At 49.1% G+C, this 14,522-nt stretch overlaps 1 protein-coding gene across 1 annotated transcript in view; it reads left to right on the forward strand.

Moving 5' to 3' along the window:
* XYLT1 (xylosyltransferase 1) overlaps window positions 1-14,522 on the forward strand; it is a 458,133-nt gene that overhangs the window by 258,911 nt on the left and 184,700 nt on the right. The window contains exon 3 of the mRNA XM_075317980.1: window positions 13,800-13,972. Coding sequence (XP_075174095.1) covers window positions 13,800-13,972 — 173 coding nt within the window. The remainder of the gene's footprint in view (window positions 1-13,799; window positions 13,973-14,522) is intronic.

Consider the following 14,522-nt stretch of genomic DNA (forward strand, 5'->3'; position numbering starts at 1 on the left):
GCTCGGTGACAATGTCATGTCGTATCAGACTGGTCCTACCGGGCAGCTCGGAGAAGACATCGGGGTTCTGCTGAACCAGCCGTCTGGCCTCTCGCCTCTGTTGCTTGGTGAGGGCTTCTCCGATCCTTACTTCCGGTTCGTCCTCTCCGGAGGTCGCTGAAGCCGGATGTGAACGACCCGAAGAGGAGGGAGAGGGGGAAAAATCAACCATCAGGCTTTCCCGTTCCTGCCACGGTTTTAACAGGTTGACATGGTATATTTGTTCAGGTTTCCGCCTACCGGGCTGCAATACTTTATAGTTGACCACCCCGACTCTTTCCTTTATCTCGTAGGGGCCTTGCCACTGAGCCAGGAATTTACTCTCCGCCGTGGGGATCAATACCAACACCCGATCCCCGGGTTTAAAGGTCCGCATGGTGGCTTGTCTATTGTAGCGACCGCTTTGCGCGGCCTGAGCCTCCTGTAAATGCTCCTTCACAATGGGCATGACCGCGCTTATGCGGTTCTGCAGTCCTAAAATGTGTTCAATCACACTTTTATGGGGGGTGGGCTCTTGCTCCCATGTTTCCTTTGCCAGGTCCAACAATCCCCGGGGATGTCGCCCGTATAACAACTCAAAGGGCGAAAACCCCGTGGATGCCTGTGGCACCTCTCGTATGGCAAACATCAAATAGGGAAGCATCATATCCCAGTCTTTCCCGTCTCTGGAAATCACCCTTTTGAGCATGGTTTTCAGGGTTTTGTTGAATCGTTCCACTAAACCGTCCGTCTGAGGATGATACACCGACGTACGCAACTGCTTGATCTGGAGTAGCCGGCATAGCTCTTTGGTCACTTTAGACATGAATGGGGTTCCCTGATCCGTAAGGATCTCCTTGGGCAACCCCACCCGGCAGAACACAGCAAACAACTCCCGAGCTATCAGCTTTGCTGCAGTATGTCTGAGAGGTATCGCCTCTGGATACCGGGTGGCATAGTCAACGATCACTAGGATGTGTTGGTGCCCTCGAGCGGACTTTACGAGGGGTCCCACCAAATCCATCCCTATCCGTTCAAACGGGACTTCTATAATGGGTAACGGTACCAACGGACTGCGAAAGTGGGCCAGGGGTGCGGTAAGCTGACACTCCGGGCAGGTTTCACAGAACCGTTTTACCTCCCCAAAGACCCCGGGCCAATAGAACCTTTGCAATATTCGCTCCTGCGTTTTCTTGACCCCTAGGTGGCCACTCATCAGGTGTTTGTGAGCTAAGTCGAGGACCCGCCGTCGATACGGCTGGGGCACCACCAACTGCTCTACCCCCACGCCCCGTATTTCATCTACCCGGTAGAGTAAATCCTGTTTAAGAGCGAAATGGGGGTACCTTACCTGGGCACCGGGTAGCTGTGCCACCCCATCAACTACTGTCACCCGACTCCGGGCATGTATTAATGTAGGATCCTGGAGTTGGGCTGTCCCAAACGTATCCGGGGATGCCTCCAAGTCCGGGATGGGTTCGACCGTCTCAGCCTCTCCTGCCAATACCTCTAGGGGCGACCTATCGGGTTCCCGTTCTGACCCTATCATGGGAACCCCTACGGCAGGCGTCCCGGATTCAGGATTGTAGGGCTCAGGTCCCGGACTGACCAATCTCTGAGGGGACTTAGGAGGTCCCTTCCATAATGACCAAAAATACGGCAGATCCCTTCCTAGGATCACGTCATAGGGAAGAGTGTCAATAAGTCCCACCTCATGTTGCACCTGACCGCAAGGTGCTGTGAGGGTGACAGTCCCTGTGGGATAGTCTCGGCGGTCCCCATGTATGCACACCACCCCCACGGTACGTCCTGTGGCCTTTACTTTAGCCCTTAGGGTTGATCGCACAAGTGTCACTAAGCTCCCGGAATCCAACAAGCCTGTAACCGGACACCCATTCACCTGTATTTGGCACAAGTGGGGCTCAGTCTCTGGGGAGCCCAGGTCAGCGGTACACACCACCTGGGCATACATTGAACCCCGCCGGGTGACACCACAGTCCATGGGCTCCGTGGTAAGTGGACACTGGGCTTCCATATGTCCCACCCGCTGGCACCGCCAACATCTAATAGGGAAGGACACTCCCTTGACGAATTGTCGTTTAGGGTACTGGATCCTCCGGACCTCAGGGACGGCGGCCGCGGCTTCCGATGGGACAGTAGCGGACTCCTGCACCGGTGTCGGCGGTGGGTCCTTGGCCCTAGGCTTGGAGGGGCCGGACCGACGGGCGGTACGCAAAGTCTCAGTGTCCCGTATCAAGTCCTGCGTAGCCACATGCCGCTCTACCAGGGACACTAATTGGTCCAGGGTACTCGGGTCGCCCTGTCCTACCCACCGTTGAATGGTGACGGGTAAAGTGCGCACAAAGCGATCCACCACTACCCTTTCCACCATTTGCACCGGGCTCAGAGTGTCAGGCTGCAACCACTTTTTTACGAGATGCAATAAATCATAGGCCTGGGAGCGTACGGGTTTAGCTTCCTCATAGAACCACTGATTTACCCGCTGCGCCCGGACATAGGTATTCACCCCCAACCGAGCCAGTATTTCGGCTTTCAGGGTCACATAGTCAATGGCGTCCTCGGTACAGAGGTCCAGGTACGCCTTCTGGGGCTCCCCCGTCAGATAGGGCGACAATACCTCAGCCCACTGGGGGGTCGGCAGCTTTTCCCGCTCAGCCACCCGCTCAAACACCGCCAGGAACGCTTCCACATCATCCCCCGGGGTCATCTTTTGCAACGCTTGTCTCACCGCTTTCCGGACGCTGCTGTCATCACCGAATCCCGGGTTTGTTGCTGCCGGTCCAGCACGGATCGCCTTGGCCAGGAGAACCATCTGTTCCTGGTGCCTTTGGTCCTGCGCTTTCAAGGACTGGAGCAGGTGTGCATTGATCTGTTGCTGCTGCTTCAGTATCTCCTCCATGGCGTCGCCGGGTTTGGGGCTGTAATATAGCTGCTTGAATCCAGGACATGTGCCACCGGGTAACCAGCAATGGAAGCTACACCTCACCGGGCTGGCATGCCCGCATTCTCCACCATATGTGAGGTAGCGTGGTCGGCTGCGCAGCAGAAGACACGGGATCCAGGCATCAAGGTTCATAACAGCCGGTTTAATAGTCACAAGAGTCCATTACAATACATATGTGCCTCTCCGGCAGAAACTCAGGAAGTTGTATTCACTCCCTCCCACCAGGCACACCCCGCCCTTGGTCCTGTTTCCTTTTAACCCTTCGTTCAGTCTGTAGGGAAACAGCATTAACCCTTCGTTCAGCCTGCCGGGAAACAGCATGAACCCTGGGGTGGAGTTGCTTTCTATCATGAAGTGAGCACAACCGGGGTGAGACATACCGGCCGTCATAGATAACCCCGGTCACCTTCTCACACTCCATATCAACATGGATTTATGAAGGATCGCTCCTGTCAAACTAACCTGATCAGCTTCTATGAGGATGTAAGCTCTCACATGGACCGAGGAGAATCATTGGATGTCATTTATCTCGACTTCGGTAAAGCATTTGACATTGTCCCACATAAAAGACTGCTAAGTAAAATGAGAAAGCTTGGGCTCGGGGAAAATGTGTGTAGATGGGTAGGTAGCTGGCTTAGTGGTAGAAAACAAAGAGTGGTTATTAATGGCGCATACTCAGATTGGGCCAGGGTTACTAGTGGGGTGCCACAGGGGTCTGTATTGGGCCCCCTACTATTTAATATATTTATTTATGATCTGGTGGATGGTTTACAGAGTAAAATATCAGTATTTGCAGATGATACAAAACTATGTAAGATAGTTAACACAAAGGAGGACAGTTTGCAACTACAGATGGATTTGAGTAAATTGGAGAATTGGGCTGAAAAATGGCAAATGAGGTTTAACACAGATAAGTGTAAGGTTATGCACATGGGAAGGAGAAACAGATGCTACGATTACTTACTAAATGGGAAAACGCTGGGGAAATCAGACATGGAAAAAGACTTAGGCATCTTAGTGAATAAGAATCTAAATTGGAGTGCCCAGTGTCAGGCAGCAGCCACCAAAGGAAATAGGGTGATGGCATGCATTAGAAGAGGTCTGGGGGCACGAGATGAAAACATCATTCTCCCTCTGTACAAATCACTAGTCAGACCACACTTGGAGTATTGTGTGCAATTTTGGGCGCCGGTGCTCAAGAAAGACATTACTGAACTTGAAAGGGTTCAGAGGCGGGCTACTAAAATAATAAATGGAATGGGTGCATTACAATACACGGAAAGGTTATCAAAATTAGGTCTATTTACTCTAGAAAAGAGAAGACTTAGGGGAGACCTAATAAATGTGTACAAATATATCAGAGGGCCATATAGAGATCTCTCCCATGATCTGTTTGTACCAAGGACTATGACAAGAACAAGGGGGCATTCTTTTCGATTGGAGGAAAGAAAATTCCTACATCAGCATAGAAGAGGGTTCTTCACGGTAAGAGCAGTGAGGCTCTGGAACTCTCTTCCTGAGGAAGTGGTGATGGCCAACTCACTGAATGAATTTAAGAGAGGAATGGATGCATTTCTTGTTAGCAAAAGTATAGAAGGTTATAAATAGCATAATCTTACAGGTAGATAGAAGAGCGACCAAGATTATTAGAGGAATGGGGGGGGCTGCAATACCAAGACAGGTTATTAAACTTGGGGTCAGTTAGTTAGGAAAAACAAAGGCTTAGGGGGATCTAATCACAATGTATAAACATATGAGGGGACAGTACAGAGACCTTTCCAAAGATCTCTTTACACCTAGGCCTGCGACTGGAACACGGGGGCATCCGCTACGTCTTGAGGAAAAAATGTTTAATCATAATCACAGACGAGGATTCTTTACTGTACGAGCAGTGAGACTATGGAGCTCTCTGCCGTATGATGTTGTAATGAGTGATTCACTAGTAAAATTTAAGCAGAGCCTGAACGCATTTCTTGAAAAATATAATATTACCAGTTATGTATATTAGATTTTATGACAGGGTGTTGATCCAGGGAACTAGTCTGATTGCCGGATGTGGAGTCAGGAAGGAATTTTTTTCCCCATTGGAGCTTATTTGACACATTGGGGTTTTTTTGCCTTCCTCTGGATCAACATGTTAGGCTACGGGTTGAACTAGATAGACTTAGAGTCTCCCTTCAACCTTAAAAACTATGAAACTATGGTCTGATCATACCACATCTCCTGGGCATCGGAGGAGTCAAGAGAGTATACAGACAGGACAGCATGGGATCACAGCTGCTGCTATCTACTATAAATAAATGAAAAAGAATCGGCGCTCACATATGTTACTTCTTCATTTTTTCTTATTTATTTTATTTCCAAAAAATAAACCAGTGACGCGTTTCGATCCCGTATCTCAGACCTTTCTCAGTGTGTGAGAAAGGTCTGAGATATAGGACCGGAACGCGTCACTGATGTATTTTTAGGAAATTAAATAAATAACGAAAAATGAAGAAGTAACTTATGTGAGTGCCGATCATTTATCTATTGTGGAGTCCATCCTGGGATTTAAGCACCATGAAATAGAAGAAGTGCCCACCTGTTCTTTTTTCTAATTACAATTCAGCTGCTGCTATCTGTGATGTAAAACATTTCCCTGTCTGTTTTAAAGGGAATCTTTCATCAGGTTTTTTCTATGTAAGCTGAAGTCAGCATGCTGTAAGGGTTAACACAGAAAGCTCAGGGTTGCCTGTCTTGCTACAGTCCAATCTGTTGTTTATTTGCTATGTTTGTTTAAGCAGCAGGACCCTTATCAATGCTCAGACTTCAAAGTCACTCCGCACACCCCCTCTTCTGATTGACACCTCACTGTCAATGTACAATCTCTATATAGCCTGGTGTGGGAGGGGTCAGCTCTCTCAGCTCTGTTAGATTACTAAATCTAAATATTCTGATTGTGTCAGAACAGCTGCACCCAGTAATCTAAGTCATACATCGCTGGAATCAGGATCTCTTTGCCTACATCATGCTGCTCTCAGATGAGGTAGTAAGAACCTGCTGACTGATTCCTTTTAAAACTTTGCTGAATTTAATGCATTTACCAAAGAGTTCACCCTTGTTACACTAAAGGGGGTGAAATGCTCAAATACTCAACTTGCTCTGCAGGTTAGTGTACTGATAGAAAAAGTCTGCTGCAGAATAAAAATCCACAGGAATAATCTGCAACAATTCCATACCATGCTGACTCAGTGTGGGAGAACATTTAGTAAAACAGTCACACTTTAAAAGCCCATACCAGTAGGATCCACACTCCTAAGTCATCTATATGGGCATGAAGGTCATAGAAAGTTGAATAAAATAATATCTTATCTGTGATCTGATGCCTTATTCCTGAGAAATCCATGGTTTTCTTAAAGGGAACCTGTCACCAGACTTGGGCGCCTATAAGCTGCGGCCACCATCAGTGGGCTCTTATATACAGCATTCTAACATGCTGTATATAACAGCCCAGGCTGCTGTGTAGAACGTAAAAATGACTTTATAATACCTAAACGGTCGATGCGATGGAGTTGGGTCATATGGGCGTCTCCATTCTCCGTGTGCGGCGCCTCCTCTTTCGGCCACCTTCGTCCTCCTTCTGAAGCCTGTATGCATGACGTGCTCTATGTCATACACACTCACCGATCCCTGCTCAGGGCAGATCAAAGTGCACCTGCGCAGGACCTCAATGCCGGCAAGTATGGATGACGTAGGACACGTCATCCAGCCCAGCTTCAGAAGAAGGACGACAAAGATAGACGAAAGAGGAATCGCCGGCACCGGAGAAGGGAGACGCCTATATGATCCAACTCCACCACAGCGACCATTTAGGTAAGTATTATAAAGTCATTTTTACGTTCTACACAGCGGCCTGGACTCTTATATACAGCATATTAGAATGCTGTATATAAGAGGTCACTGGCGGTTGCCACAGCTTATAGGCCCCAAATCTGCTGACAGGTTCCCTTTAACATGTAAATGAGCTGATTACATATATGACCCAAATATAGATCTGCCTAAGAATCTGAGTGCTTATTTTAAGATATGAGAGACGTTACCAGCGTGAGACATATTATAACTGATAGTCAGCTCTCCTAGTCTACATGTCTTACATTGGAGATGCCTCCTTTTATTTACAATAAGCTCTGGAGGTCGATTATCAAAGAGATCTATGTCCGACTCCTAGATCTTAAGAGCTAATTTACATATTAATAAAAAAGTGGATTTCTTGGGAATAACACATCGCATCCAAAATATCAAGGTATTCATTTTATTCAGCTTCTTATGACCTAAATGTCCATACTGATGGCCTAGAAGGCTTGTGTGGCGCCCTGGACAAGCCAGGGGCCACAGATAACAACACACACATACACCCACCCCCAGCAGTTTCACAGCAGACATCCCCAGTGAAACTTGATTCCTTTCCTTGGGCTCAGACTGACACACCAGGTGGGCGAAGTCAGGAGATGGAGACGCCCACCCAGGAGCTAGCTGGCCTGAGGCAGGAAGCAAGCCCAGTCAAGTTCAGGCGGAGGAGGAGAGAAGAGGTTTGCAGAGAGGCAGACGCAGACAGGGGCTTAGGTTGGAGCCTAAGGCCCCCGAGCAGAGAGTCAGGCAGACGGTAGTGGCCGTCTGCAGGGAGCCAGGGAGACAGTTTGTGGAACCGTAGGTAGCCGGGGCTGGGCGGTGGCCCACCGGTACTGAATCGGGGAGCCAGCTGGAAGCCGGAGCGCAGAAGGAGTGTACAGAAGGTGCAGGAAAGGACTTACACCACCAAACTGGGTCAGGGGAAAACACCGCAGCGTCTGTGGGACCCGTCCATCCAGCCGAGTGTTTTACTAAGAACTGTGTCCTGATTTCTGGCTGAGTGAGTACCACCGTGCCGTGAGGCACAGCGCTGCCCTCGCGTCCCTGCACCCCACCAGGCCCCGCACTCGGCCTGCCATCCATCCCTACCCCATCACCGGGCCCCGGGACAACCAACCCCCTACCCACGGAGGGGAGAAATAACAACAAAGCTGCTCCCTGTCACCGCTCCCAGGATCCCCATACAGAGCAGCGGTGGTGTCCACACAATCACCACAACCGTGGGTGGCGTCACGGACAATCTCCCTTACCAAATCCCCTTTTACTGTGGAGCCTGGGATCACAGACCGGGTCACGCTACCGTGATACCCACAGAAGTGACCCCGTGGCCCGGATCTGAGTACCCCCTGGTCCCCGGGTGTCACATTTGGCGTCACGAACAGGATCCTTCCGCTCTGCCGTTTGGTAGAGGTGCGCCTTGTTACCGCCAGAGGTGTCCGGCCGAAGGTTTTGCAAAGCCGCCATCTTGGGCGCGAAAAATTTCCCGCTCGAGCATCTTCCCCGAGCAGGAAAGGCGCGAAAGTGGAGCCCCGCCCCCTGAAGAAGGAAGTGCTAAAAAGAAGCTAAGGGGGACGGGATGGCATCCGGCCGCATGTTAATCGCGGCTGTGGAAGCAGGGACGCCAGGACTCTGCCAGTGTTTGGTTCCTGGAACACCGCTGCACGAGATGTCCCGTCCGTCCGGCACCGCTGAAACCTCAGTGCCCGCGGCCAACGCCCCGACCGACCCGTTACCCCTGTCACCGGTAGCGGAGCTCGCAGCGTCTGTGAGGGAGGGCCCAGGCCTTACCATCGTCACCGCCCTGCCACCGGTCCCGGCTTCCATCCCAGCCGCACCGCCAATGACGACGGTCCCGGCAGTCCACCCGGCCGCGACGGAGATGACGACGGCTCCGGCAGTCCGCCCGGCCGCAACGGCAGCGAAGCACCCATCCCGTTAACTATCTGGGCAGCCTGGTTCTGGACTGGGGTCAAGGGGTGCTGCCCATTTCTTAGGGGCAGCATCAGGGCCAGGTTGTTTGGGTGGGTGACTGAAGGACCCGTTCCACTGTTATTATTAAAAGTGTTTGATTACTGTTGCAACGTTAAAGTAATGTGCATCCCGTTGTGGGAAGATCGAAAATGCTTGTGTTTAATGTTTTAATCTTTTGCAGTTTAAAAAAGAAAAATAAAACCGGTGATGGACTGGCAGCCCGAGGACGGTCTGCAGTTTGCTAAGGGGGAATGTGGCGCCCTGGACAAGCCAGGGGCCACAGATAACAACACACACACACCCCCACCCCCAGCAGTTTCACAGCAGACACCCCCAGTGAAACTTGATTCCTTTCCTCGGGCTCAGACTGACACACCAGGTGGGCGAAGTCAGGAGATGGAGACGCCCACCCAGGAGCTAGCTGGCCTGAGGCAGGAAGCAAGCCCAGTCAAGTTCAGGCGGAGGAGGAGAGAAGAGGTTTGCAGAGAGGCAGACGCAGACAGGGGCTTAGGTTGGAGCCTAAGGCCCCCGAGCAGAGAGTCAGGCAGACGGTAGTGGCCGTCTGCAGGGAGCCAGGGAGACAGTTGGTGGAACCGTAGGTAGCCGGGGCTGGGCGGTGGCCCACCGGTACTGAATCGGGGAGCCAGCTGGAAGCCGGAGCGCAGAAGGAGTGTACAGAAGGTGCAGGAAAGGACTTACACCACCAAACTGGGTCAGGGGAAAACACCGCAGCGTCTGTGGGACCCGTCCATCCAGCCGAGTGTTTTACTAAGAACTGTGTCCTGATTTCTGGCTGAGTGAGTACCACCGTGCCGTGAGGCACAGCGCTGCCCTCGCGTCCCTGCACCCCACCAGGCCCCGCACTCGGCCTGCCATCCATCCCTACCCCATCACCAGGCCCCGGGACAACCAACCCCCTACCCACGGAGGGGAGAAATAACAACAAAGCTGCTCCCTGTCACCGCTCCCGGGATCCCCATACAGAGCAGCGGTGGTGTCCACACAATCACCACAACCGTGGGTGGCGTCACGGACAATCTCCCTTACCAAATCCCCTTTTACTGTGGAGCCTGGGATCACAGACCGGGTCACGCTAACGTGATACCCACAGAAGTGACCCCGTGGCCCGGATCTGAGTACCCCCTGGTCCCCGGGCGTCACACTTGATTCTATTGACATCTTCCTTTTAAGTTGTTATGCACCTGTCTTGATTCAATCAGCTTTTTCTTAATGGTTTTATTGGATCACAAATTCATGTATAGCCCAGTTCTTGGGTGCAACATACTGTATATCCACATCAGCTCCTACTGTCGGAGCTAGGCTCCATGACTTTTTAATATCTTGGCCTGCATCCTTCTCGCTTGCCACTGAGTGATGGTGATAAGGTTAAACATACGCAGAGTTTAAGCTTCCAGAGACAGGAGAGTGAAAGGAATAATCAATATCTCTCCCTCCTGTGCTTCGGCCGCAGCTCAACACCCGTTGATTCATTGTGTTCTCACCTTCTGGGGTCTCGTCCTATCGATATTGTACCCTTTTGGATACATGATTGCACTCATATGCCGTTCAATTTCATCTCTTTGTGTCAATCTTAGTAAAATAATATACAGCCTTATCTTAGAAACATAACATACAGCTTCATTATATTCATGTTTAGTATTAACAGGTGCGATGCAAAATGTTACCATAATTTCCTGTCTCCGCGTACAACGACTTTGCCACCATCGGCTCCGAATAATTTAATCAAGGACAATAAGAATGATAGAAATGATAGGGGCCTGGTATTTCCATATATCCGCACCGCTTCTCAGGTGTATATACTAAAGAATAACACGGGCATCGTGATTGTAAGGAAAGCGGAGCTATTCTGTGACTTGCAGGTGGTTTACATTATAGATGTGAAAGTTGCCCATAACTTATGTATGAAAGTGTCGCTGGCGTCGGTTACACCAGGTGCTGCTTAATTCAGGACGAACACAACTTTATCTAACTCATTAGAATACTTCTAGATTTCTCTTTTTTTAAAGGGGAATGTTTACTTTTAATATAACATTCGTTGAGATCTATGAGGTCAGATCGGGTGTTTAAGTTAAAAAATCTGAAATCTGACTGATGACAATGGAGGAGAGTTTGGGGTGCGACTGAGACGTCCCCACGTTCCTCAGATTGAAGGATGCACAACAGTTGTACTTTTCTGCTCTGCAAGTGCCCAGGATCAGTGCCATACCAAAACGTACTGTGAAGGCATTACAGGGCTCAACCAGTAATACGGCTCTTTCGTTCTAAGGAGTATAAGGGATGCCCTAAAGGTGAAGGGACCAATACTAGTCACAATTTATGACATATCCTAAGAATATGCCAAACCTGTTGTGTGATGGAAATACCCCATTAAGACTGTAAAGCGGGCTTTACACGCTACGATATATCTAACGAGATGTTGGTGGGGTCACATCGTAAGTGACGCACATCCGGCATCGTTAGTGATATCGTAGCGTGTGACAGCTATGAACGAGCAGAAATACTCACCTTCTCGTTCATCGTTGACACGTCACTCATTTTCAAAAAATCGCATGTCCTGTTGTACATTGTTCCCGGGACAGCACATATCGCTCCATGTGACACCCCGGAAACGATGAACTGCAGCTTATCTGCGTCCCGCCGGCAATGCTGAAGGAAGGAGGTGGGCGGGATGTTTACGTCCCGCTCATCTCCGCCTCTCCACTTCTATTGGCCGGCCGCTGTGTGACGTCGCTGTGACGCCGAACGTCCCTCCCCCTTCAGGAAGTGGATGTTTGCCGCCCACAGCGAGGTCGTTTGGAAGGTAAGTACGTGTGACGGGGGTTTACAGCGTTGTGCGACCCGTGTCGGCAACAAATTACCCGTGCCGCACAAACGATGGGGGCGGGTGTGATCGCAAATGCGATCGCACGATTAATTTAAGGTGTAAAGCAGGCTTAAGAACATTTGATCTTGAAAGTAATTTATTACAATATCTCTTTCTAAACAACATGTGATTCAACATAATTAGAGGATCTGGCAGTACAGAATGACTGTTCAAACCCAGCACAGGTGCCCGGTGCATCATGGCTAAATATTTTAGTGCACTTCTCACCTCCTTATTTTCCATCTACCTTAACCCTTCTCTGTCTCTATGAAGCCAGAGCTTTCAATCAAAGAAGAGAGGAGGGTGGTGATAGATGGGAAATAAGCTGGTAGGAAACATTTGGTCACACCATCATGCATCGAGCACCTTTACTTTCTGTCACAGAGTTTTGCACAAACTTTGCTCATTGTCATGGCGGCATTGGGGTCTGTTCAGATTGCAAATTCTGACACTCCTCCCAATGGTTTCTCTGATGTCTAGGATTAACACAGGCAGACTCGGGCATCAACCCTTCTGTGTACTGATTCATAGGCAGGGTAGTAACAGTTATTCTTCTATTATTAATATTTATTGAGCACCATTGATTCTGTGGTCCTGTACATGAGAAGAGGTTACATACAAAATACACATACAAATTACAATAGACACACTGGTACAGAGGGAAGAGGACCCTAAACTTGCAGGCTTCTGTTTGCTCCTTTAATCGCATGTTGTGTGGAGACCTATCACATCTGCTCCCCCCCTATTTAAGCTGGTGGAAACCTTCCACTCATGCCAGCTATAGTTTATTCTATGTTGTTCTGTGAGGTGTGGTGTCCCAGACTTACTAGTGAAATTTGTGCTCATTGCTTAGCGCGGTTGAGTTTACCCCGGTTGTTTTGTAGCTTCCTTCCTGCTATTTTTTTTCTTCTTCAGCCTCTCATTGTCTTTTCATTTGTAATGCTCGTCATCCCATATGATAACATTATATAAAAATTCTAGAGCATCTTTTTTTAGCACTTTACTTTACTACATTCCTGTCAATTTACAACTGGGTGTTTCCAGTTCTCTTGGTTGGTAGCTGACAGTATGGAATGGACAATGGCAATATTTGCTTTTGTTGATGTCCAAGCTAGGATTAAGGGCTACTTTACACGTTGCGACATCGCTACCACTATAGCGTTGGGGTCACGTCGTTAGTGACGCACATCCGGCACCGGTAGCGACATCACAACGTGTAAATCCTAGAGGGAACAATGAACGAGCACAGAAGCGTACAATCTCGCTGATCTGTGTAGCGTCGTTCATTTTCAAAATGTTGGATCGACCGCAGGTACAATCTTGTTTGTCGTTTCTGCAGCTCCACACATCGCTGTGTGTAAACCCGCAGGAGCGACAAATATCTCCTTACCTCCGTCCACCGGCAGTGCGGAAGGAAGAAGGTGGGCGGGATGTTATGTCCCGCTCATCTCCGCCCCTCCGCTTCTATTGGCCGGCTGATTAGTGACGTTGTGATGACATCGCTATGACGCCGAACGCACCTCCCCCTTGAAGGAGGGATTGTTCGGCAGTAACAGCGACGTCGCCGACCAGGTATGTGTGTGTGAAGCTGCCGTAGTGATTATATTCGCTACGGCAGCAATCAACACATATCACATGTGCGACGGGGGCGGGTACTATCGCGCTCGGCATCGCTAGCCGATTCTAACGATGTCACAACATGCAAAGTACCCCTAAGTCTTTTCCCAAGAAGATGACACTGAAAATCCATGTTGCCCCCATTGCATGGCAGAAAATAAAAGCCAAAAACCACACCAAAATGCACTGAATAAAAATTTGTAATAATCAGGAGCTGGTAGCATCTACGGCTGACCCACAATCTTCTGCAGCCCATGGGAACAGCACCGCTTGCCCATAGATGCACCACCTCGTACAGATGCAACAAAGCTTATTGTATCTGTTGCACAATTCTACATTCAGCAAAGGGATAGTAAAGATAAGTTTCTATGACTGATTCCATTCCCTGAAAATGTAGCAATGTTTGTCGAGGGAAACAATTCAACTATTTCATGTTTGTCTTTTTTTGTCACCCAGGAAAGGCCAACAACAATGTCCAGTGGGATGAGGACTCCATGGAGTATATTGCCGCCAATCCAGTGAAGATAGCCTTTGTTTTGGTTGTTCACGGAAGAGCCTCTCGACAACTCCAGAGGATGTTCAAGTCAATTTATCACAAAGACCATTACTACTATATTCATTGTGACAAGGTACGGATCTAAAGCTTGTCCTTGTCACTCACCACAGACCAATGGAGTTTTTCTAATAAGTATTTGCGGCCTATAAACACATACATAACGTTAACAAAGAAACTATCCTGAGGGAAAATCGATCTCTGCGCTCCTGTCCATCTATTTTTTATCATCTTAGTCTTGTAGTTGTCAGTACAGCTCTTTTTGTAGATCCTCAAAGAGTAATAGTAGGTGCAAAGTCCTGTAGTTTTCTGGGACTGTCCTATTTTTTGGGGATGAGGTCCTCGCTAATGTAAGGCTGTATTGAGATGAAAAGGGATGGGGTTTATCTAATCACTTCATAAGTGAGTGGGTCTATTTAACAGAGTATATTGCCATTACTGGGATGGACTAGTGGCAAGATGGTTCTAAATATGCAAAAGGCAGGGGTCCCAACAGAGTCAACCCCCGTTCTCATCTATGCCCATCATCATATCCTTTTCAGCCACCATTTTGAATAATAAATCATCCCTTTAAGTATCCTTTTAAAATTGCCCATTCTTACCAACACTTAAGGGGGCTTTACACG

The sequence above is a fragment of the Anomaloglossus baeobatrachus genome, chromosome 7 (genome assembly GCF_048569485.1).
Source record: "Anomaloglossus baeobatrachus isolate aAnoBae1 chromosome 7, aAnoBae1.hap1, whole genome shotgun sequence".
NCBI lineage: Eukaryota > Metazoa > Chordata > Amphibia > Anura > Aromobatidae > Anomaloglossus > Anomaloglossus baeobatrachus.